The 25,474-nt window shown below is 49.0% G+C and overlaps 1 protein-coding gene across 1 annotated transcript in view; it reads right to left on the bottom strand.

Moving 5' to 3' along the window:
• Positions 1–801: 801 nt before the first annotated feature.
• Positions 802–25,474, bottom strand: part of POMT2 (protein O-mannosyltransferase 2) — a 40,112-nt gene continuing 15,439 nt past the window's right edge. Inside the window, exons 5-21 of the mRNA XM_070415997.1 lie at positions 24,271–24,379; positions 22,489–22,648; positions 21,092–21,198; positions 20,360–20,442; positions 17,979–18,088; positions 17,335–17,401; positions 14,524–14,593; positions 12,610–12,688; positions 11,388–11,539; positions 10,870–10,961; positions 9,658–9,734; positions 6,346–6,417; positions 6,003–6,062; positions 5,809–5,914; positions 4,664–4,804; positions 4,440–4,554; positions 802–3,610 (exon numbers count right to left, since the gene is read on the bottom strand). Coding sequence (XP_070272098.1) covers positions 3,505–3,610; positions 4,440–4,554; positions 4,664–4,804; positions 5,809–5,914; positions 6,003–6,062; positions 6,346–6,417; positions 9,658–9,734; positions 10,870–10,961; positions 11,388–11,539; positions 12,610–12,688; positions 14,524–14,593; positions 17,335–17,401; positions 17,979–18,088; positions 20,360–20,442; positions 21,092–21,198; positions 22,489–22,648; positions 24,271–24,379 — 1,706 coding nt within the window. The 3' untranslated portion in view covers positions 802–3,504. The remainder of the gene's footprint in view (positions 3,611–4,439; positions 4,555–4,663; positions 4,805–5,808; positions 5,915–6,002; positions 6,063–6,345; positions 6,418–9,657; positions 9,735–10,869; positions 10,962–11,387; positions 11,540–12,609; positions 12,689–14,523; positions 14,594–17,334; positions 17,402–17,978; positions 18,089–20,359; positions 20,443–21,091; positions 21,199–22,488; positions 22,649–24,270; positions 24,380–25,474) is intronic.

The raw sequence follows: 25,474 nt of genomic DNA, 5'->3' as shown, positions 1-25,474 counted from the left end.
GCTTTTTCCCTCCCGGAAACCAGAGGCTGGGTGCACCAGGAAACATGGGGCCCCCGATGAGCTGTCAATGTGTTAAGTAGAATGTGTGAAGAAGCAGGCGGACTCTGCACACCTCTGAGCTGGGCCCAGGCCTTCTCCCCAGGGACCCAGGTCTGCCAGCTTGTTCTGGGAAGGTGCTTCTAGCCCCAGGACCAGGCTGGAGAAGCAGAAAAAGCCCACCTTGGTGACTAGGCCAAGTTCCACTAATCACTCATCGTGGGACCTTAGGCCAGTAGTTTAATCTCTCATGGGTAGAATGGGGACAAAACCAGCAATGACTTCACTGGGCCTTTATGGGGACAAGGGTCATAGATGTCGGGACTTGGTAAACTAAGCTGTGCCAGCCAGGAAGTGTTCCGTCCTCTTCTAACCTACCTGCCCTCAGCATTTTCCATCTCCTGAGGGTCTGCATGGCCAGCCATCCCCGCCTCCAGCTAAGAGGAGGGTGGTCCTAAGAGGCGGGTGGTTAGTTAGCCCAGAAGCCCCCAATTTCACAGTACAGTGCTACTACTCCCCATCTCACCCCCCATCTGCTGTCCAACGCATTAGCTCTCACCTGCTTTGGACCCTTAATATCACTCCTGAAAACAGACAACCCCTGTCAAGATGGGGGCGTAATGGAACTTGCTACAATGCTGGGCCACTCAGCTGTCTCAGAAGTCGTGGACTGTTGCTTTTCTCCCTCTTTTCTACATTGGTGTGGGCAAGGTAAAAGAAAAAAAAATCAGGTCCAGCTTCCTAGTTCCTTTGAAATAAATTTATATAAAACAAAATAACCAACATTACTCAGGTAACCTTATTAATGGGAGGGCCCAAATGCCCCCCGGGGTAAAATCAGACTCCCCTGCCCAGCCCAGGGCCTCTGCTGGAATTAGAATGGCCTCAGACCAGACACGAGACACAATAGAATGTTCTCACACTGAAAACACAATAGTTTGGGGAAGGCCTGGGTAGGGGCAGGGGGGGTGAAGGGGGGCAAAATGGGATAAAGTGGGAGACATCTGTAATACTGTCAACAATAAGAAATAAAAAAGAAAATAAAAAACATTCTTCTCCTCTTTCCAGGAGCCAGAGGGCGAGTCAGATTCAATTAAGTGCAACAAGAACAATGGCATTCAAAATAACAGCTATTTATTACAAAAGTAAATGACCTCTGATTACCTGTGGAAACTTTTTTTAAAAATGTGGCTCAAGAAGCTGGCTAGAGGTTGGTCTTCTAACCAATGTCTTCTTTCTCCACCAGCAAGTGTGTGGGACACATTTCTGCCAATTCCTGGGGGCTGGAGGCCATTTCAAAGCACCACCCCACAGCCCCTCACCCCGCATCTCCCAGCAACAGAACCGCAGCACTTGAAGCTGCATCAAGCCATGTGGCCTTGTCCCCAGAGAAGTGTCTGCCAGTCTGGGCAAGAGAAAGAAGAGGGAATGAGCAGACAAGTCTCCTTCTCCCACCCTTGCAAAGCAGTGGAAGAGACAGAGGAACCCTTGGCCCCAGTGTGGCCAAATCAGCAGGAGAGATGGGCAGGGAGCTGCCTGCGATTCCTCCTTCCTCACCCTCACTCAGAGTGGCTGCCCCACTGACTCCTTCAGAGCCCTCCCTTCCAACGAGTCCCCACTGGGAAACACAAGGCACAGGGAACACCAGCCACCTCCTGGATGTCACTGTGGGCCGTTGTTCTTCACTAAGAGCCAAGCGCTGACTCCTGCATTCTACCTCCAGGAGAGCACCCCACATGGCTGCCCTGACCCAGCTCAGAAGAAACCAACTCCACCGATGGGAAGAGGGGAGGGCGAGGGGAGGGTGGAAGGGCAAGCAGAGGTTTCTCCATCCTGTTCTCCTTCCCTTCCAGAAATGCAATTAAGCAAGCAGCCCAGACTCAGCACACAGGCAGTGTTTCCTGCTGGGGGAAGTCAAAAGGGCTGCAGCCCTGGGAGAGGGAGGTCATCAGGCCCCAGATCTAATTAACAAACCTGCCTTGCTTTTGATGTTGCTATATTTCCTCTATTAACATTAATGATGGTTGGTCTCAACGTCCAAGCATGGCCAGAAGCTTCCCTTCCCATCACCCAGTAGGTAGCACAGCCTGTCCCCAGGACCAATTTCCAGTCTCCGTGACAACCGCCTCCGAAGATGCTCTCAAGAGCTCTGACCCTGTCAGAGTTGGTAGGGGCTACAGAGGAGGGAAGATGGAGTGTGGCAGATTGGGCATTAACCTTGAAGCATCACAGTCCTCTGAGACAAAATAAATACTCTGTCATGCTCTGGGAGGAGCGAGGCAGGCGGAAGGCTGGCCTTGGGTTGGTTCAGTTGGGACCCCAGGGCTTTCTTAATCCCTTTCATTTGGGGAGGAAGTGAAAGGAACAGCTTTGAGCTTCCTGCTTGGGTTCAAAGTAAGAGAGGTGAAGCTTTAATGCATTTCTAGGTGCTCCGGGTCTTTGGGGAGAAAAAGAGATTGATGACACCGAGACAGAGAAAGGAAAATGAAAAGGAGTGGTAGAGGGTGTCAGCAGGGGAGAACTGAGAAGTAAAAATAGGGAACACTTAGTGAGTGACCCCTCCCTGCCCTGCCACACATCTGCCTTGGCTGCTCAGCAAGGGGCCCAATGGCTCTGCCAGCCACCAGGAGAACGCATCTGTCCTGTCGTCACAGCTGGATGCAGAGGGAAGGATGGTAGCGAGAAACCACCTCTAACCCCCAGGGCCTTGGGACACAGAGTAGCCAAGGATAGGACGCCATTCCTCCCGCCAATCTCATCGGGTGACATTTTCAGATGTGGCGAGTCCTCCGCTGCCTCGCTGTGGCCACCACAGACAGGAAGTCCAGCCACCTGCTGCCACACAGGAGCTGTCCCAACAGCAGCCATGCGGGGAAGCAGCTGCGGGCCGCCCACCAGCTCAGGGGCATGCAGCGCACTGGTTTATTTGTGAGGAGGAGGGCAGCACAGCTCTGCCAGTCCCTTCTGCTCTGCCACTGCTGATGTCCCAAGATGGGGCCAGGCTTTCATCCCTCTTGGAGGTCAGAGAATTTTTGCTGGGTCTTACTTACAAACCAAATCCAGTGTGAAAAAAATACCAGAAAAAACTACTGTAGCCCTGGCCTCTCTCTTGGAGTTTATGACACAGCTGTCCGCAGCCACAGTCCACATTTCACAGGTGCCTGGACAAACGTGCCCTCACCTCGCACTCCCACCACTCTCGCACACTCATCCTTCCTCATGTTGCACGTGTGGGGCAGCGGCCTGAGAGACATCCTCGGTGCTGAGCCATCCCCAGCAGTGGAATCTGCAGACATAGCCATGGCTCTCTAGTGTTGGGTTCGATTCCAGGTCTGCTCCTAGAGCTTGGTCCTGCAGGCGAGAGAATTCCTCAGGCTCCTCGGGCAGCTTCCTCCACAGCTGGGAGGGCTCAGGGACTGGCTCCACAGCTGGCTGTCCCCAGGAAGTTCCAGGACTAAGGCTGTGGCTTCAAAAGTCCCATGACTCCAGCCACCTTAGTCCTGCCATCGGACTTTGGGGGTCCTGGGCTAGGGGACCAACCATCCCGTAAGCGAGAGGATGGAAGAGGTAGAAGCTGTGAGAGAGAATCAGAAGGAGGTAGTTGGCATTTGTGGAGACAAGCAGCCAACTGCCCTACAGATCTTTGAAATGCATCTCCTCCTGCCGACCTCCTTAGATCTTCTCACCTACAACACCCACTCCCTGCCAGCCCCAACGTTGCCTGAGTTCGCCCGCCCTCGGGCGGCTGTAGCCTGTGACCTTATAGATGCCGACTTAGTGACAGTACAGCAAAGGGCTCTTCCCCCAGAGGCCAAGGACAGAGACCAGTCAGGGGGTCTGCTCGTGGGCTGTCTGACCTGAGTATCTGTCAAAACGTGGAAATACTCTCAGGTCACAGGTCACCGTTCCCTGTTCACGTTTTCATGTTGCCCCCGGCCCCCTACAGGCCAATGTCTCTCAACAGGGGATCTGTGAGACTTGCAAGGTGGAGAGAGGCATGGCTTTCCAAACAACGCCCTCCTTCCAGTTATTCTGAGCCACACACACCCTGTACCCCTGGACCTACCCTCACCCCACTAAGCACTGCTCCAGGAGGGAGCCACTGGGATGAAAGAGGGGTACCCTCCAGGTGTGCCTGTGGTACCAGGCTGGGAACCAATGGCATAGTAAAGAATGCAAAGGATAGCCCCATGCTTCCCCTACGTGGCTGCACGCTAGGATCACCTGGCAGCTCTGAAAACTGTCTGACAGGCCCAAACTGGGCTCAAGTGAATCAAACGTCTGAAGATGGGCACATGCACCAGCACCCACGGAGAGTGCCCAGGGGATTCTAAAATGCATCCAGGGCTGAGGCCTCGGGGTGGGGCCGGGGAGCAGCAATGCGACGTGCAGGGGAGGCTCACCTGTAGGCAGTTCCCAGGAGCAGGCTCAGGACTCCCCCGATGTGGACACCGCTGGCCAGAGAAGAGGCAGCCAGGCCGCAGGCACAGAGCCGCAGGAGAGTGTCCCACAGAATGCCTAGTGAGAGGACAGACACCTGGCACAGCCTGTCAGATGGCCCTGCTGCTCCATGGTGGCCTCCTCCCCACCCTGCCCGCCCTCCACCCAGTCCAGGTGGCAGTCTGACCTGTGAGCATGCTGGAGAAGAGCATGGCTGGGAAGTAGTGGTGGAAATAGAGGACCCGGCCCATGAGGAAGAAGGGGAAGTAGTGGAGCGCCCAGCCCAGCAACAGCTGACCGCCTCCTCGCAGCAGAACCTGGGACAGCCCTGCCCAAGGAGCACAGCCCCAGTCAGCGCAGGGAGGGGCGGAGATCCTGGGCTCCAGCCCAGCTCTGCCCCATCCTTGCTGTGTGTCTGAACAGGCCACATCCCCTACTGGGCCTTCCTTCCCTCTCCTGGACCAAGCCCAACACCTCCAGCAGCTGGCAGAGGAGAGAAGCAGCTGGCTCTCAAGAGCCCTGCTCGCCACCCACCCAGCTCGCCACCCACCCAGCTCGCCACCCACCCAGCTCGCCACCCACCCAGCCCGGTGAGGCCTCAGCACCCACAGCAGGGGTGCCAAACACCAGCGGAGGCAGCACCATCCCTAAAGAAACCAAAATCCTACACACCCCACAGACAGCTTCCCCCACATCCATTGCCCACATCTTTGCTGCCACACAAACGTTTGCAGCGGCAGACAGGGCCAAGGTGAGTCAGAGGGGAGGATGGAGGTGGGATAGAAGGGAGTCTGGGATTCTTGCTGTTCAGACAGGGAGCTGCAGAGGCCGAAGCAGCCCAGGTGAATGTCTTAGATGCTGTGGTCCGTGGCCTGGTAGCTAAAGTTACCAGGACCAGCACTAGGATGGGAACCCACAGACCGTGCCCTGGGGGCTCCTCTCTCCCCACTAGAAGACTGGGTCACGGAACAAGAGGGGGCAAAAGAGAAAAGACAGCAGCTCTGTATAGAGCACAGAGGTTAAAAGTGAAGACTCTGAACTCGGGCTGCTTGGGTCTGAACCTCAGCTCTGTCACCTATTAGCATATGTCCTGGGACAAGTTCCTTAAGCCCTGTGCCCTGGTTTCCTAGTCCACAGAATGGGGCAGTGATCCCTACCCTGTAGGGTTTTGGGGAGGATGTGTGTTGAACATGGCACCAGACATTCGGTGACTGTGAGCTTTAAAAAGCAAAGGAGAAGGGGAAGAGGAGCCCATCCGCAGGCAGGCCTTCCCCTGACTGCAGGCTCCCTACCAGCTGCCAGGTCAGGGAGAGAGAGGCCCAGGGACCTGACCTTCAACCTCCCCAGGCAGATGCGCCCCTCTCTGCACAGCGACGGCAATGATGCTCCCTGAGAGGAGGTAGAGGGCAATGCTCAGCAGATTCAGCCACCAAACCACCTGCACGGAAGTGAGACAAGAGGGTGAGAGGAGAGCTGCGCTCTCACAGGCCCGGCCCGAGGGTGTACGGGGCACGTGCGGCACTCACCGGGTTGCCGAGCAGGTACACTCGGAAGTCCGTGTCATTGATCCCTGAGAAGCGCAGGCCCTGCGGAGCAGAGGACACACTGCTGATCTGGGGCCCGGCTCATCCCCGCTGCACAGGTTCCAGGACGAGGGGACTGGTCACCTTTCACAGACACAGAGCCTAGGCGGGAGGCTCAGAATGTGAGCTCTCTGGGAAGGCAGGGCAGAACCAGGGCAGAACAGAGCCCCGTCCTGGCCACCCCATGCCAGGCGTGAGGCCTCACCCAGTCACCCAGCACACCCCACCTCCACCAAGTCTCTTTCTTGGCTTCATGTCCTGGGAGGAGCTCTAGCCTCTGGCCTACCTGGTAGTTGATCGGCCAGTGCCAGGGTTTGGATGTGAATTCATTGTCCTTGGGTTTGAGGCCATTGTTCCCCTGCAAGAAAGTGGCAGAGGAAAGCTGGTCAAGACAGATCGAGGGCGGACAGAAGTGTGCGGACCAGGTTCTCTGGTAATGGCCGAGCATCAAGAGAAGCCTTCCCTCCTCTCTCCCTTGAGGAAGAACCAGGTGCTCACTCTGGGTCACTGTCCACCTGCCTATGCCATCACCTCACTTCTCCCAACAGGCAAGCCTCCAACTCCCTCCTGAGACAGTCCAGTCAGACCTCCCTGCTTGAGAGAGAGAGGAATGAGGGACTTGTTTCCTATGGGCACAAAACACAGACCCATCTTCAGGCCAAAGACAGGTGTCAAGAGGGTGTGGAGGGGGCATATAAAATCAGGGCTGACTTACTTGTCCCCTCGGTAGGCCAACTTCAAACACAAACCCAGGAATGCTGATGAGTTCCTGGACTTTGAAATTTTTACTTTAGACCAGTGTTCTCAACTTTTTAAATTATTGCCCCTCCCAGACTTTTCAGACTTTTTTCTAAACACCTCCCACCATGACATTGTAATATCACAGCTACACTATAAATCTGTTTATATATTATACTAGAGGCCCGGTGCACAAAATTCATGCATGGAGTGGGGAGTCCCTCAGCCCAGCCTGTACACTCTCACAATCCGGGACCGCTGGCTCCTAACCGCTAGCCTGCCTGCCTGATCACCCCTAACCACCTCTGCCTTGGCCCCCGCCACCACAGCTTCGTCAGGAAGGACATCTGGAATGATGTCCAGAAGGTCGTTCGGCTGTCCGGTCTAATTAGTATATTACGCTTTTATTATTACAGATGAATACCTGTGCTTTATACATTACAAAGTTAAGAGAGATTTGCCCTCAAGAACACATTTTACCCACTGGAAGTTATATTATTGTGGTTGAGAATGCACATTTAGCCTGAGGGACTCCGCTCCTTTAATCAACAGCCAAGAATATCCAACAGCCTGTGTCTACATGATAAAACCTGGCCTTCACTAAACAGGAAGGAAAAGGATCAGGATCCTGGGTGCTAACCACCAGCACTGGCATCAGCCTCATCATAGGGCCCGCTGAGAAGGCAATTCCTGAGGAGGAGTCAGGTGCTCTGGGCCAGGTCAGGGTTTCTCCACCTCAGCACTACTGCCTCTGGGGCTGGAGAAGTCTTTGGTGTGGGCTGTCCTGTGCAGTGTAGGATGCTTAGCATCCCTGACCTCTGCCCACTAGATGCCAGAAGCAGTACTACCCCTCAGCTATGCCAACCAAAAATGTCTGCAGACATTGCCAGTTATTCCCTGGGAGGCAAAATCACCCTCTGTTGAGAACCACTGGTCTAGCCCAAGAAAGGTCCAGAAGGGCTGATTCAGTGAATTATCATCCAGTGCCTCACTCATCCAGCTACTTGAGGAGTTGGGGGTCATTTGCAGGCCTCCAACATGGTAGCTGGGTTGCTCTTCCAGGGTCAAAGGGCCCAGCTGCCCCACCAGTGAACCACCATGGCAAAGGTGAAGGGTCTCTGAATGAAGAATGAATCATTCTGAAGCCTAGAGCATCTGCTGAGGGAACACAATTCCTTCAAACCAGTCCAGTCCAGCCCCAAATGCAGGGACTCCAGCCAGAAGCATAATAATCCAAGGGCATCCTACTCACTACATTAAACTCTGAGAAATGTGCTCCTTTACTAAACCAAGAAACTGAAGGAAGGAAAAATCTGTAACCAGTATAGGCATATGCATTTGTACATTATTCTCTTTGCTTAAAACCTAGAGCGGGCTTGATCCAGCTAACCTCACTAGGCATGGCAGCCTTTCCTGCCAGCCTTAGGCCCACCCCCCTCACCCCTGCACTTTCTGTGATCTAGACTATTGTGGTCTCTCTCCCTGTTCTGACTCTACATCGGCTGAGTAAGTTCCCTATGTCCTTTTTCTTCTTGGATTCTTCCTCTTCAATAATAAAATAAATGTCCCTTTTCTTGTTGGACTCTAACTCTTCAATGATGAAAGAGGAAATAAGACTAGTTAGACTTAGTCTTAAAATTCTACCTAGACCCAGAATGATACTTGGACTGACAGACACGTATTGAAAACAACTATGTCATCAAGCCAAAGTGACAGCTACAAGCGGAGAGGCAGAGAGGAAGTGACCCAGAGATTGCTTGCTGTCAACTCATCACCTGCCAAAGTGCAGAAATGACAAAATTTGAATTTTTAAATTTAATCTGGTGGTTTAAGTCAACTGTATTTACTGACACTGCTTCCATAATCACTTCCAGGAAGGTCCACTTGCCATCGGCTCATAGGGGGAAGTAACAACTGCTACACCTCTCTGCAACCCTGTGGGCTGAGAAACAGTGATTCTTCAACACCGTTCCTACAGAATACCGGTTCTCCCTGAACCAGAGTAAAGGGGTTTCCCCTAAACATCAAAACTGCAGCAGCGTTTTTCCAACCACAGGGGAGAATTTAAGCTAGTGGGTAGAATTGCTCAATTTAAGGATTTCCTTCTCAATTGTTTTTAAACCTCTGATGCTACAACTGCTGTCAGTTACTAATGATACAGAGCACAAGCAATGAGTCTTAAAAACCTTAAAAAGAATCGGCCATGTACCCTAATGGTTTGTCTTTGTCTGCAACAGGAGTGGCTCATGGTTGGGATTTTATGCTGCGTGTAAACAACACACTCAAATTAGCTCTTCATGTTAATTGATCATAACTTCCTATGATGGAATGTACTGTCACTCTTCAACCAAGGACACTGGTTTTCAGGGCTCTGCCACTTGAACAGCCTGGAGAATCACTTCGAGCCAGAGGAAGGTAGTGGGACTAGCACTGACTCGGAGAGCCTGCCAGCCTGGCTTTGAAGCCTGGATCCGCCTCCCACATTTAGCTGTGTGACTCTAAGCAAGGTATTCATCTCTGTACCTCAGTCCCCTCCTCTGTAAACCAGGAACAATAATCTCCATAGGATTGTAGTATTAAATGAGTTAGTATGTGTACAGCCCTTAGCGTAGCGCCTGGCACATAAGAGCTACATAAGTTTTCACTCGTGTCATCATTATTGTCATCATCTTCATCACCACCATCACTCTGTGACAAACAGAAATGCCTTTAAAGACCAACTCAACCAGTAAGTGAAGACACTTTCAAAGTCCTCCACAAGGGGGCAGTGGATCTAAACCACGCTACTGGTTTGTGATCTGAATTTGTGGATGGCCCGGAGCTCTTAGAGAAGACACCAAATGGGAGGGGGCCCTCTTACCCGGATCATCACCATGTGGGACTCCAACAAGATCTCAGGAAAACTGGGCTGCAGCACGTCCAGGCTGATGTTCGGCACTAGAAAAAGAAATGACAGAGTAGGAAACATTTGTTACACCTTCGCTCTCACAGCTGTCCATGCATCCACACAGCTGCCAGAGGCTGAGTGCAGCTTTCCTAACAAGCGGACTATCAAGTAGGTGAAAGTGTTGGGGAGATGGAAGAAAACTTGGCCCAATTCTTGATTATTCCTTCAGCTTGTATTAAGCACTCATCAGGCATTCTGAGAAATACAAAGGCAACAGACGACAAGGCCTGGGTGCTCTGGCAGCTCTCAGCACAGTCACCCTTCATTTCGGTACTGGCACAGCTGCCCTCCCTGCTAGGCAGAAGGGCTGTAAGGATAGGGACCAAGTCTATCTCGTTCACCAATATCTCCCCAGGGCCCCACATGGTTCTGTCATACTCAATAAAGAGTTGCTAAGCCCTAGCTGATTTGGCTCAGTGGATACAGCACTGGTCCACGAACTGAAGGGTCCTGGGTTCAATTCCAGTCAAGGGCACATACCTCATTTGGGAGCTCAAGAGTTTATTTAGGTAATTAATTACCTGGTTGGTTAAATTAGGTGGTAAAAGAATGAAATGGGAAGCAGGGAGAAAAGAAATCAAGCAAGAAGAGGGCAGTCTAAGAGAACGGGCAATGAATCCAAAGATTCGCTGAGTTGAAGATGACACTAATGTGGAAATGTCACACTGGAGCCTGGAAGTATAGATACAGGGCCCAGGCCAGGGCTGTGGCTGTCACTTTCTGTAAACATGTTGGCTGGATGTGGGGAGCGGAGGAGCTCTACACAAGGGCATAGAGGGAAAGCACCAGCCTACTCTAAGCCTTGAGGGTGGGAGGTGCCCATGGTGCAGGAGGGAGAAGAGCCCAGAAGGAGACAAGACAGACAGACCTGCATTACAGAGTCCAATCTGGCGAAAGACAAGGAAAATGAGAAGAGACAAGTAGCTCTGGCCTCGAGTGAAGTCACTGGTCATTTTAAGGAGAGAAAGTGTAAGTGGATGGGAAGCAAAAGGAGCCGCCTCTCTAGACAACTCATATGAAGAGATTAGGTTTAAAAAGGAAGAAAGTGGAAACAATAAGATATAGCAACAGCAGTCTAAAAGGTTTGTTTCCCGTAAGAGGCAGCCAGGAAGTAACCTCACTCACACTTGGGATTGATGTGGTCCTCCACATTCCAGATGGAGTTGAGGGTTTCCTTTAGGTACGGAGTGCAAGTAACTTCCAGCTGCTCCCAGCCCCTGTGAAAAACAGTCACAGGTGTCTCTCAGAAGACCTGAAACTCACCAGAGAGCACTGTTAACTGCCCTTATGCCCATGGAACCCCTCTCTTTTCAACCCAGTGGCCATGCTTTTTTCAACCTTGAGTTATCCTAGGAGTATTCTAGCACACAGTATTCCCATTTTAGAAAGACAGATAGATCCAGAGAGTACAAACATTTGCACATGTACAAACCTTCAACTATCAGAGCACATAAAACACCAGGGGAACTCTGGAACTCTGTGCTCTACAATACACCTGATGCTTTTCTCCCTCCACCTACCACTCAAAATAAGCAAACATTAGGTGAACATTGACAACTGGGAGACTGAATCTTCTGGAATACTTGTAGTGAGAAAGGAACAGCATGAGCCTCAACTGGAACATCAAAACCCCAGAGACTCACCACTTGGGCAGAACCTTTCCCGAGGAGCCCAGGACACAGCCTGTGACCAGATGAATGAAGCGAATTCGACTTCTCAGCACTTTGATCCGGTTTCCAAATTTTCTGTTTATAACCTCAATCCGCCAGAAATCATTTGAGTCCCCTGTCCCATTCTAACACATAAGGCAAGGAAAAAATGCAAAGAAAATAATATGATTTCAGAGAAGACATTTCAGATGCCCCCATGTTACAAAGGTCAAAGACTAAACTGACCTCAATGACTGAGGTGGGGAAGGGAACAAAAGGGCCTGGAAATATTTCAAGTGATGGATACTGCTCCAGCACTCACTATTCCAACCAAGAAAGTTAGTATAACTCCTGGAATCTGATGTCCAAGCCCGCACTTCATAGGACAAGAGTTAAATTCCAAATAGATGTTTCTGCCCTTAAACCAAACTCAAGACATCACCCTGAGCCAACAGAAATCGATTTGAGCCATTTGCATCCATGACCTTGGCCATATGGACACCCATTCAGCTAAGCCAGAAAGGTCTGGCCTGGACATTGTACTTGGAAATTAAGACAGTTGTGCCTAATTCTCCTCGGGAGATGCCCACAAGAAAAAGGTGACGCTCAGAGTCTTGGCTCTAGCACACACTGGGATGAGCAAACAGGGTTGGAAAATCCACTTTCCGAAACCCAGAATTTTTACTGATGCACCAAAGCCCTTGGAGGGGAACGTAACTGATAGTTATAAGTCTAGTTACCTACTCATTGTTTTTGTTTTCAAATTACTGTCCAAGCCGTAAGTACTCATTGAGCTTCCTCTATGAACTGCATCACCCAAGATAGTAAAAATCCAAAAGCAATGTGGTGAATATCCCTCTGCAGAGGGAAGTAATCCTTAAAAACAAGGCAAACAGGGATTTGGGACCTGGCAAAGGATAAATGTACATAGTCATCTGGGGTCACACTGTGGGTCTGTGGCATCTACATCCAATGTAGATTTAAAAGGGACCCACATAGTATTCATATTTGACATTTATTAAGTGTCAGAACATAAAAGTGGCGTGGTTATTATAGGAGGAGAGAGATGGAAACAGACAGACTTCATAGGCTGCTTTTCCCAAATGCTGAGTCCCTGTACAGCCTCCATCCTTAGGAAAATGCCAGAATTCTGGGGAGGATGTGTTCCGCCATAGGGCCCTGAGTCAGGCTGCGCACACTCCAGTTGCTCACTTACTATGCCATAGCCAGTGACCTGGTAGTGCTTCCGGGTCAGGGGGGCCTCATGATAGTGACTGTGCAAGTTCCGAGAGGTCCTAGAAGTTAGAAGAGAGAAGTTCCATTATCTGGAAGAAAAGAGATGTGTCGTTTCTTCTTTAAAAAAGGATACTTAGAGTCACCTGTTCAGATCTTAAAAAGAACCTGAATATGAAATTCAGCGCATCAGGAACTCCTTGACTATTTACTCACAAGAAATACCTAGAGAACTGGAGAACTGCTTAAACCAGGAGGGACAAATGGTAGGAGTACTGGACTGTGTGCCAAGAAAGGGGCTACCTTCAGGTGGAAGGTGCGGGTGGAGGTAGTGACAACACATTTGGTGGCTTTGAAGCACTTAGCTTGCAGGTGTGGGTAGAAGAATATTAAAATCTATAATCTGCATATCCCAGAGATAGTAAACCTCTCCCTCCTATTTTCTACTCCCACCACCAGTTTTATAAAGTGGGGATCTATATGGAATATAGGGGTTTAAATTAGCTTTTATTTACTTTGTGCTTACTTTAATCCATAATAAGAAATAGATGTTCATTATAAAAATTCTGGAAATTCTCAAAAATAAATTTAATAACAACAAATTTTAATTTATTAAAAAATAGAAATTATTTAATAATGAAATTAAAATTTTAAGTATCCATAATCATACTCACCAGAAAAAAGACTCTCATAGCTTTTCTATATATATAAAATTCTGATTTTTTTAAAAAATCTGTATCTGATAATTCTAGTATATGAAACTTCTGAGGGCTGCTTCTGCTATATATTGTTCCTGCTTATTCTTGCATGTGGGGTCCTATTCCTTGTGTGTTTAGTTATTTATACTGTTTAGTTATTATTCACTGTCACCAAAAAACCATTGATAAGAATAGGTGACAATGTTTTTCCCAAAAAGATTTAGAAGTTAGAAGAGAGAACTGTCTTAAGGCACAACTGTCTTAATTTGCCTTTCACCAGGCTGCTAGGAAACATTACCAATCTAGGATTATGTGCATTTAAATTCCTGGCTTGAAGATCTTGAGACCATCCAGGTGAAATAACGTTGGGCTGCAAACCCATGTGAGGATCAACTGGTAGTTACAACATCTCAGGCACCAGAGACAGAGCCTCCCAACCCCCGCTTCACCCCTCCCAAGCACACTCTGCTCAGCACCAAAGTAACTTTTCCAGAGTACATGTGGACAGGGCAAATTTACCCAACCCTAACCCTTTTGGGGCTCCCAATCTGGGGGAAGGATCACTTAGTAAACTTACCACTTTGGGTGAACCTAGAATTTTGACTTTAAAACTCCATCTCTCAAGAGGCAGTCCAAACCAAAGATCAACACTCAAGACTGTGGGATCATGGCAGAAGTGGCTACAGTGTCCCCCTTTTTTCTCAGATCCCCCCTTTCATTTAGATTTTGGCTTGGTAACTCCTTACTATCATGTCAGCTTTTTGATGCTTTCTAGAAGATGCTCTTACATTATTCCAGTTTTATATTTTTATTCCAGTTTTCGTATTAGTCATTTTCAAGGAGAACATTGGTTAAATAAATTAATTTGCCATATTCTTGGAAACATGTTTACATCTTTCTAAAGGTAGTCACTTAAGAAGCAGCTTGGGCAACTGAAATTTTTTCTTCTGTCCTCTAAGAAAAGGGAAGCTGAAAGATACCTTCAAACTTCAAAGCTCCTCAGAGCCAAACTAGGTAGGCACAGGCTCATCTGCTTACTTCACGGACCTTCCTAACGCGGCTCTACGTCCTCCCCCAGCAGCTTGTTCCATTTGCCAGAGCCTGTTCAAACCTGACTTCTGTTCATTTCCAGTTTAAAAACAACTCCTTACCTTTGGTGCCCATACCACTCATTTATCCCAAAGAGCAAACTTACTTACTCTTTATGTTCTAGTCGAATGATGTCTCCATGTCTTACAAACTCCACTGGGAATAAGGGGTCTAGGGGATCTGCCAAGAAGAAACAAGCACTGGTACCTGAAACCATTCGCTCACCGGGCCAGTACTGACTGAGGGCCCACTGGGAGTTACAGTGCCTGGCAGGTGCTAGAGATGTTGTCAGGAGACAGAGAGCCCAGAGAGAAAGGCCCCGACTGTTTCAGAGGACTGGATAAGGGTGTGTCCCAAAATAACGTTTGAAAGACTCTTCAAGGAGAGGGAGAATTTTTCCAGGTGAACAAGTGGGGGAAAGTCACAGAAGTGTGAAAGAGCAAAACTCATTTGATGGTCTCCTGTGGTTAAGGGGGCAGGCAGGAAGGGTGGGAATGGACGAGTGTGTGAACAGTGGGGCCAGGAGAGAAATATGGCCATCTCTAACAGGCACTGAAGCCCCCACTGGGAGATTTTTAAGCTGGGAAGGCAAGTAGTACTACGATTTTCCTTTTAGTAGTAAAAAAAATAGTCTTCCAAAAATTAATTCCATGCAAATTACCATTTCCAAGCTCTCCTCAAAAATCAAATGTTAAATCCTGCACATTTTGCCAGTGATTATCTTGTTCCTGGCAATATACTTGCTAAGTCTTAGGTAAAGATAATGATGAAATGATGAAAAAGGGACTACAGTTGACACTTGAACAACATAGGTTTAAAATGAGCAGGTACTTATACATGGATTTTTAAAATAAATACTACAAATGTATTTCCTCTTCCTTATGATTTTCTTAATAATTTTCTTTTCTCTAGCTTACTTTACTCTAAGAATAGTCTATAACATATATAGCATATAACATATGTGTTAACCAACTGAGTATGTTATTGGTGAGGCTTCTGGTCAATAGTAGGCTATTAGAAGTTAAGTTTTGGGGGAGTCAAAAGTTATACATGGCTTTCTGGCTGCGCAAGAGGCCAGTGCCCCTAAGCCCTGCATTGTTCAGGAGTCAGCTGTACTGCTGTATCGTCTAGAAGTCAAAACTGATCGGGATCTAGAAAGGTGATGACAGTGGAAAAGGAATCAGCAGTAATCACAGCAACACAGAGGAATTCTTGCAAATTTCCATCCCAAACAGTGAGACACGAACACTCCAGGTCAAGAAGACAAATTTACTAGCACAAATCATGGCTCTCAAGTGAATCAGGGAACTTAACTACAGAGATTCCCACTCCTATGTGGACTCTTAAGGTCTCTTTCAATTAAAACGTTTAGCCCTAGCCACTTTGGCTCATTGGCTTGCGGACTGAAGGGTACCGGATTCGATTCTGATAAAGGGCATGTGCCCCAACTGCAGGCTCGATCCCCAGTAGGGGCGTGCGGGAGGCAGCCGATCAATGATTCTCTCATCATTGATGTTTCTCTCTCTCCCTCTCCCTCTCCCTTCCTCTCTGATGTCAATAAAAATATTTTTTTTAAAAATAAATTTAAAAAAAATTAACTAGCAAGATGACATAAAAAAAGTCAATGGGAGGGAAGTTTTCTTTCATATAAATTTACTTCATATAAATTTATAGCCATCAAGGTCTCAACGACCTCAGTGCCACAGTGCCCACCGCCCACAGTGCTTGTACACACTGCCTTCTCACAAGTTGCCCGGGTGAAATGCAGCTACTTTAACCTACAAGCCACAACGAAATCACAGACCAGGGATGTTCAAAGATTCGGCTAGCCCCACATGACTTTCGATGTAAAGCTGGTCTCCCCTCACTAACACCTCATTGTGATAGACCACTTAAGTGTGGCCTGTTGAATAAAAACCCAATCAATACCAGCACTAAAAAGGTATAGACATAGATCCTGCCCAAGAGTATCATAATTCATATTACTGAGGAATAGGATACAAAGACAGTGACTGTGTATGCCATATTCTGATCCCAAAACCACAGCAAGAAGAGAAGTGGGGAAAGCAAAGAAGGTGAATTCAGATGATCATCTGCCCCTTCCCCCACAAAGGCTCAGGGGCAGCTGACTTGAGACAGGCTGAGCCAGGTGGTGTTTGCTGGGGAGTCACAGAGGATGCCTGTGACACAGGACAATCTGCGGGGGCTCAGGTGAGTGGGAGATGCCCTCTGTTCTCTCGCAGCTGCAGCAGAAGGTATAGCCTGCAGGTAGCTAGCTGCCTGACCAAAAAAGCAAGATCCAGATACAGCCCATGTCATAGGCCCTGAGAGCCCAACAGGTGTGCCTCAGAGCAGCTTTGTCCGGTGAGGCAGAAGAAGACTAGCAGGCACTGAGTGAGGTACCAGACAGCAGCCTAGACAGGCCCAGCACAGGGCTGGCAGACCCTCAGATCTCCAACTGACAGCCTAGTCTAAGGATGACCAATAGGGCAGCAACACTATCATATCAAGACAACTGGAGCTGCACCATATGCTAGGGTCTGCAATGCTTGGCATGTTCTAAATTAGAAATGAGAGCAGCCAGCATGTGCCCCAGTTGGGCTATTCACCAGCGCCTGGTGGCATGACCAGGTAATCCTCTAGATCAACTCTGAGCTTTGGTCCTGCTCTCTGTCTTCAAAATGCAGCTCTGAGAGCGAGATCATATCTGTCTTGCTCACTGCTAATCCCCTAAGCTGACAATAGCATTTTGAACTAGCAGGTGCTCAATAAATAACTGTTGAAAGGATAACTGAGATAGTAAGCACATTGTCAAAGAATGCTCAGGAAAGCCCATCGTTACCCTTCTCTGGAGGCATGAGAAATGTGGAGGACTGAGAGTAAGTAATCACACAAGAAGCATCAGTTCCCCACCGCATTACCTGAGTCTGTATTCTGCTTCTTGATAATCCACAGGTTGTTGTAGTCCTTGTGCAGATAGGTGGTGACCTGGGTGAGGGTGGGGGGAGGGAGAAGGAAGGGGGAGAGAAGAGGCCATCACTATCAGCACAACCAGCCACAGGACAATCAACAGCAAACCAACATTGCTTAAGCCTTTCTGAACCCCAGCCACCAACCCAAGGGACCACGTTTCCCAGCAGGACTCAGCATTGAGATTCTCTCCTTCCTTCTGCATTGAGAGGACTTTTCCCACAAGAAGGAAGAACCATGATACCTTGTGTAACAGAGAGGATTTAGTGCATTTTAAAAGGTACTAAGCCATGGCCGGTGTTTCTCAGTGGTTAGAGTGTCAGCCCATGCATCAAAGGGTTTCGGGTTTGATTCCTGGTCAAGGGCATGTACCTGGGTTGCAGCTTCAAACCCTGGCCCTGGCACCTAATCCAGTACCAGGGAATCCAGTATCATGGTGGTCAGAGGGGAACACTGAAGCCTAAGCTGAAGCCTAAAGAAGCCGTATTAGCCACGGCAAAGAGGAAGAGGCACAGGAAGCAGGGGAAACAGCGCAAGCAAAGGGCAGGCGGCAGGAACGGGAATGGCGGGTTCAGTGCAGAAGAGGCTCACGAACCTGCTGCTGGCGGGCGCCAATGCCCTCAGGATAGAGGTGCCTGTGGGAGTGGAGATAGCCGATGGCCATCCGCAGGTTCTTCACAGTGATCACAGAGCCGAAGGCCAGGTCTAGGAGGAAGGCAGGGAAGGCGGGGGCAGTGTGAGTAGCACGGTGCTAGAAGCCACCGCTGACTGGGAGGGGCCTCCCAAGCCCTAGGGCTCATAACCCTCTTACAAACCCCACTGGGCTGAGGATACCCAAAGCAGGTGTGCTACTGCCTTCACACTCCTATAGGGTCAACACAGAAGGGAGTTCACTCCAGGGTGCCCTTCTTCCCTCCCCACTAAGCACTTCAGAAGAACCTGGGTAGCTACAGTGTGATTAGAGCACTGTTTGTAATAGTGAAAAATTAGACCCGCTTGTCCTTCAGTCAAGGTCTGGACATACATTCAATGGAATAAAGGAAGAAGCATTCTCTGTCGTTATCTGGAATGTTCCCCAAGATATGATGGTATGATAGACGGTTAAGACAGACTTCTATGCTTCTGAATCTAGTACCATATGGAGTAACTATTTAATGGTATTTGGGCTTTTCTTTACTCTGAATTTAAAGGGTGGGGAGAGGGGCAGAGTAAACCTCATTTCCTTTTTACTGTCCCTCTTTTCTCAATCCCTCAAACTCTGGCCACCCTGCCATTCCCCACTCCACCGAAAGAGGTCTCACTCCACTAGAGATGGCCCACCCTGTCTTCCTTTGTCCATTCACTTGGTCAGCAGACTGTGCCGATTACACTTGGATCCAAGGTGGAGCAGGCTACACCCATGGCAAGCCCAGTCTTGGGGAAAACAGCTTCATGCACTGACGAGCACATGACAGTGGGCAAGTGCTCTGGCAAAGGTGTGACAGTGTGAGACATGGGGGAGCCCAGAGCAGGGTAGGATGACTTCTTGCACCAGGAGTAAGAAGAGGATGGCTTGGTGGAAGAGATCACAGCTAAGCTCGGCTTTATAAATGATGACCACCTTTGCTTTTTGAAATGCTCTGTTCCTCCTTTTCAGCCCCATACTCCCTCATGAATGGCTCCTCTGCAGCTCCTTCCTAGGTCCCCTTCCTCCTGCCATCCCCAGTGACCTGACCTCAGACTTTTTCTCTTCCTCTCTCTGCAGTTTCCTTACGGTCATATCACTGCCACCGCATTAGTCACCCCTTTACCTGGCTGACCCCTCCTTTGAAAGCTTCAGCTCCAAGCCCGCTGGCCCCATTGCACGATTTCCCCAAGTCAAAGGCTCTGATGTAGAACTCACTATCTGCCTTTCCAAACCGACTTCTTAATCTTTCCTCTTTCTTTCTTTCCACGGTCTGGGAGGGCCCAGGGTCTGGGCACTGTACAAGGCACTGTGGAGACTAAAAGACAGTCTTTGCCCCAGGAAACAATCACCTGGGCTCAGGTCCTTAGTGACATCTTGTTCCCCCCTTTCCGGTCCAACCTCCCTTGTCTATGCCCGGTTGCCTTACCTCTGTGCCCAGCTCAATGCCTGCAACTGCTCAGAGGACATCTCCTGCCTCCACTCCCACCCTCTCCCTTGCCATCCTATACTTAACCACCAGAGTCATCTCCCTAAGGCACAGCCTTCCTGGCCTCCGCCCTGCCCGATACCTCCACTGGGTCTCCAATGCCTGTGTAATGAAGCCAAACACCTCATCCAGACATTTCAAACCCTCACTATCTGGCCCAACCTATCTTTTCAACTTTATTTTCAGGTACTTTTCCGCATATAATCTGTGCCTTGAGTTTTGCCCTGTCCTTGGCCTTGACCATGCTGTCCCTTCTGCCCAATATGCCCACTCCTCCCTCTCCATCTGTTGAAATCTACACATTCTGCCAGGGCCTGACTCCCAGACCACTCACTCTATCTCTTGCACCCTGTGTTCCCACTTTATGTACTTAACCCGAACAGTCATATCCTGCAGAGACTCTCTACATCAGACTCTACGCTGGAGGGCATCCACCTACCGCTGCCAACATGGCTAAGGCTTGCTCAGTTACTACCTGTGAATAGTAACTGAGCCACAGCACTCCATGGTAGAAACTAACCAGTGGCCCTGCAGGTCCAAACAGTCTCTCTCTGGTTGGCCTTCCCACAGAGCTGGCTTGAATGTTTTCACAGCCGCAATGAAGAAGTCTCTCTTTAGCGACAAAGAGTTTGCTGCTCAGGACGTCTACCTCTGCACTTCCTGTGTCCCGACCCCCTCTCTTGAGTACTTGTATTGGAAATAACTGGATCTTTCTCCCACTTTGCCCTCTGCAGACCGAAATAACTCAAACTATCATAGTCGTCTTTTCTAATTCAACTCCCAGAAAACCCTCTGCCCTGCATCAGGCCCGGGAGACACTCACACTCAGGGACGGAAGCGTTGTGAAGGGTGTTTCCTGAGAGCCGGGCCTGGAAGGCAGAGCTGAAGAAGCCATCGCCGGGACCACTGTGGGAGAGCAGGAGCAGGAGAGCCCAGTGAGTGCAATGAAATCATGACTTCCCAGGAGCCTAGAAAGAGCCCTGCTCGGCTCGTTTAAGAAGGACAACCAGAGTGGCAGTGAGGCATCAGGAGACAGACATGGGTGATGGAGGAGGAGAAACTGGGTCCAAATCCCAACTCAGCCACTTACTAGCAAGGGGGCCTTCGGAAGATACCTAACTTGGCTTAGCCTCTGCTCCTCATTTATACACAGGGGTTTAAAGATTTCAAAGTAATTATGATTAAATGAGATAATGGGTACAAAATGCTGAACGTTCCTGACACTCAGTAGCTACTCGTTAAATGGGAGCTGCCGCTGGTGTTACTGTTATTACTATTCTCATCCCAACTGCACACCTTATGGTGGCTCATCCCTGTTAAACATAAGGGGCTTTGTTTAGGGAGAAGGGGCTTTTAGCTGTTAGGAAATTCTTTACTAAGGGTGTTGGCCTTTCTGAGCATTTTGGATACCCAAACGATAGAACACAGGCAACAGGAAAACACCCTGGGTCCCCTCCTGTCATCCCAACCACAGACCCAGGAAATGACACGGCCCATCCTTGGGCTTAGAGGCAGGAGGAAGACAGAGTGAGTGACTAGAAAGGCTCTGCTGTACCTATGATTCAGCACCGCGAAGTGAACAGCATAAATGGCTGTGTAGAGAGCCAGCGGCAGCACTATGAGGCACAGGATACGCGCAGTCAGGTGTTTTCCCACAGTCACCTGTAGACAGAGCCAGTGTTATTCCTTATACCTTACATGTTGTGCATTATATATGTTTTCATGTATAAATCATAGTCATAATAAAATTGAAAAACTAACAGCCATAAAGAAAAACTATGTGGAAATGCTTTCCATAGCACCCACCACTGAAACAATGCCGGGGACTGAACAGGAGCCAGCCCCCTGCTGCCTGTCTGAGCCCTCACCCTGGACCCCAGACTGTCACTGTGCCACCAACAAAGCGCTGCCTATATCTTCAGCATCGTCACTCATCAGTCCCCTCTACATCCCAGTCACACTGATCCCCTGCACTTTCCCCGAGCTTCCTGTACTGGCCAGCCCCACCCATCACATGGATGACTGCTCCTTAATTTAACTTCAGGCCTCAGTGTCTTCCCAGAAGTCCTCCTGCATCACCTGAGACAGGGTCACACCTTCCTCTGTGCTCTAACAGAACTTGTTGGCTGAACTATAATTGCCTGCTCACTTATTTCTCTCTCTCTCCATTGTCTCTAGAGGGCAGGGATCATTGTTTTATTCATCTGCATGTTGTGTCTCACACTTAGAGGATAGCATGTCTGTATTTTCTGAATAAATAAACTTGTTGGGACTTGGTTCAGAGGCAATGGAGCAGCCTTTAGTAAGCAGTCTGCCTTCCCTCAGTTTGAACCCTAGATCTGCCTCTATTGCCTATATGACCTGGGGCACATTATTACCTCTCTAGGTCTTGATTTCATTTGTAAAGAGAGGGTAATAACTACCTACCACATAAGATTGTTATGAAAAGAAAATGAGATAATGAAGGTAACGCATATTGCATAGTGCCCAGCACAGAATCAGCCCTTAATAAACAATATTGTAATAAACCTTACTGGCTATCAAATCTGAAAAGCCTGGATCGGGAAAAGAAAACTGTGAGTTCAGAAAGTCTCCCTGACCATTTCACCCAAGGTCCCCTGCGTCAGCGCCTGACATATACCAGTATTTGGCATGAGCCCAACTGGACAGAATCCTCTAGCTGGGTAGTTTGCAGAGCATTTTTAAAACATTTCAGTAACAAATGCCAAAAATGAATTCCAGGAATGTGAGTCTATCCTCGCCCTTTATACCACTCCAGCCTCTCAGCCATTGCCCACTCCCCGGTCCTGCTGCCTACAGAGAGCAGCTGGTCCAGCTTGCCTGGGCCCAGAACACAGCCACTCCGTGCCTGCAGCAGAGGCAGAGGTAGGCCACTGACTCTGCTAAGCAATACTGGGGAGCAAGACATTTCTACAAGCACTTGGTTCTCACCAATGAAAGACTGAGGTCTCCAAACAGGTGCCAAAGGTCTGATACGGTGTTCCACCCCACGTGCAGGATGATAAAGAGGCCAACAAACTTGACCCCTATAGCACCAGCCAGATTAATGCCAGTCAGGCTGAGCCAGAACCACCAGGGGGCAGAGAAGGGCCTGAAAACCAACAAGACACAGAGTTCAGTTTGGCAGCTGGAACCAAACTCAAAAGCAAGAGCATCAGTGGGCAAGGGCACAGGTTCTCTGACTCTGAGGGGCTGTGCTGTGCCCTCTATGCGAGGGCTCCTGACCTCAGGGGACCATGAGGCTCCAAGAACAGCATGGTTTGTGAAACTTGAAACTGCAGGAAGCACAGTGTGAGTGGGAGTGAGGAGGAGCTTTTTCTGTGAGAGGGATCAATGCTTTCCTGGATAAGTAAGCAAGAAGCTTTTCTTCAAGGGATAACCAATCACGTGGATGTCAAAGGGAAATCCAGAGAAGCCACTGGATTGAGTCAGCCCTCTCCTTTGTCATCTCTGGACCTGTCAAAGCCAGCATTTGTCAAGTGCTTACCATGTGTCAGGCACTGTTCCAAGTCTCTACACAATTAACTCTTCAACTTTCACTAACCCCATGAGGTAGATCCTATTGTTACCCTCTTTTACTAGTACCCATGAGGAAGGCAAAGGACAGAGAGGTTAGGTAATACAGCTAGCGAGCGGTGGAGCATGGTTCCAGCCAGGGCAGTCGGTGCCAAGGTTTGCTGTACTTACAGCTCCTAACACACTGTGCTGCAATGTTCTCACTTTCTGGCGGCCTCCCCTGCCAGAGCGAACGCTCCTTAACAGCCAGACCTAAGTCCTGCTGTACCTCCAGCTCCTAGCACACTACCTAGCACAGAGTATGCATTCCAGAAATGGCAGGTGAAAGTGAATGTGGCAGAGACAGAAGATAAACCAAAGCCAGAGAGACCTGGATCAGGCTTTATTAGCATAACATCATTTAATGAGATAACATCATTTAATGAGCGTTGTCATGGTGAAACCAAGTTGACTTCTAGAAAAGCCCAGATGAGCCAGCTCTTTGGTTTGAATAGAATGAATGTATTCTACTCTCTCAGAGGTAGAAGGATGATCTGGAAAAGACTACCCTGGGGGAGACGAGGCCCTCTAGTACAGCTTCAGAACTTTGCAGGGCCTGCAGGGATCCTCTTGACTGCTATGGACCATTCAAGCCAACCTTTATGTACACTATTCCCACCGTTAGGTCAGGGCTGGATGTAACAACCACCGAGGGCAGGGAGACAAACACTCCCAAGCAGGATCTACCCTGGTTCCCTCCCCTCTAGGATGGAGAATGTGAAAGATAAAGTTGTCCTGGGATCTCCTAACCAGCACTGGTGCCAAGGGGTGGCTTATAAGTTGGTGGGAAGGCATTAGGACCCTCCATAATATCCACAAACCCCTATCTAAGTCCACCCCCACTGTAAAAATGATAATATTCTTGAAAAATACAATCGACATTTTCTTAGTCTTGTGTAAAGCAAAAATAAATCTATAGAAAACCTTTTCAAATCTATTTTCATGATCTAAAATGGGTATTCTAAGTTTTTTTTAAAAGTTGGATTGCCTTAAACTCAGCCTCAAGACAAGTCCTCTAGGCACTTACCCTGTGCCTGGCCATTATAGAAATTCTGGAGCTGCCGTAGCCTCTGGACCACCTCATTCCCCCCTTCCACCCCCCCACCCCGCCCCGCCCGACACACACACATGCATACTCCCAAAGACGGTGTTTCTGACCTGTCAGCACAGGAGTTGTACTTGACCATGCTCAGCATGGCAGCCATGATGAAGAACATCAAGATGGGGTCAAGGAGGATGTACTGGGACAGAGTGAGGCATCCTGTGTCTGAAAAACATGAGCTCAGTGGTCAAAAAATGGGATCAGAGATGGGCCCCCGAGAACCAAACACCCCAGCAATAAGTCCCCATTGCGCTTAATTGCAGTCAAGACTAGATGGGCCACTGAGTCATTGGGGAGGTGGAAGGTCACAGCTTGGGGGTACACCAAAGCCCAATGATACGAAATAGTATCCCACACGTCTTCCAGGCCCTTAACTCAAGAAAGGATCATGTCACTCATTCAGATAGAGCAGTCCCGAGGTGAGGGCTCTTGCTCATTTCCAGCCTTACAAAGTGAGTTCTGCCACCCGCTCATATAGCCACAAATGGCCCACACCGAGGGCAGTCTGACCATTTTGTAAAAAGTCTATATTGGGAGCTGATTCTCCAGACAGATGCAAAGTGAAACACAATTTCATTACATCACGCCCCTGCTTAAACTCTCCAATGTCTTCCCATCTCATTCAGACTAACAAGCTCCTCGTGACAATGCCAAAGCCTGCACGGTCTCCCTACCTATCCAACCTCCTATCCCAACACCCTCTGCCTCACTCACCCCACTCCCGCCCCACTGGCCTTCTTGCTGTTCCTTGAATCCACTAAATGCCACCTTATACCAGGACCACCGCACATGCTGTTCCCACTGCCTGAACACTCTTCCCTCCCATCTCTGCATGGCTTAATCTTTTGCTTCACACAGGTCTCTGCTCAAGGCCACCTCCTTAAGCAGCTCCTCACTGACCACCCTACCTAAAACAGGATCATTCCTCATGACTTTATTCTTCACCCGACTCTATTTTCTACATTGCACTTATTGCTTAGAATGTTACATTATAGACTTAGTAATTTACTGGCTTACTTATCATCTGCCCCACTAGGGAGTAAGCTTCTCACCCTCTGAGGCCGATAAAAGTGGCCTAGAAAGAGGAGATGCTTTAAAAATAGTATTGACTGAGAAAATAAATAAATGACAATAAATAACTGAAAAGGAAATTAAAGACACAAAGAAAAAGCCACCAATCCTCTACCAAGAAGCCCTATAATCTTGCAACACATCGATCAAAACAAGGCCAGAATCACCCCTAAAACACCTAACTACAGT

The sequence above is a fragment of the Myotis yumanensis genome, unplaced genomic scaffold (genome assembly GCF_028538775.1).
Source record: "Myotis yumanensis isolate MYYU_CA2020_CCGP unplaced genomic scaffold, mMyoYum1.0.hap1 SCAF_1, whole genome shotgun sequence".
Lineage (NCBI taxonomy): Eukaryota > Metazoa > Chordata > Mammalia > Chiroptera > Vespertilionidae > Myotis > Myotis yumanensis.
Note: the sequence above shows the minus strand (reverse complement) of the source record. Positions and strands in the feature narration are given on the sequence as shown.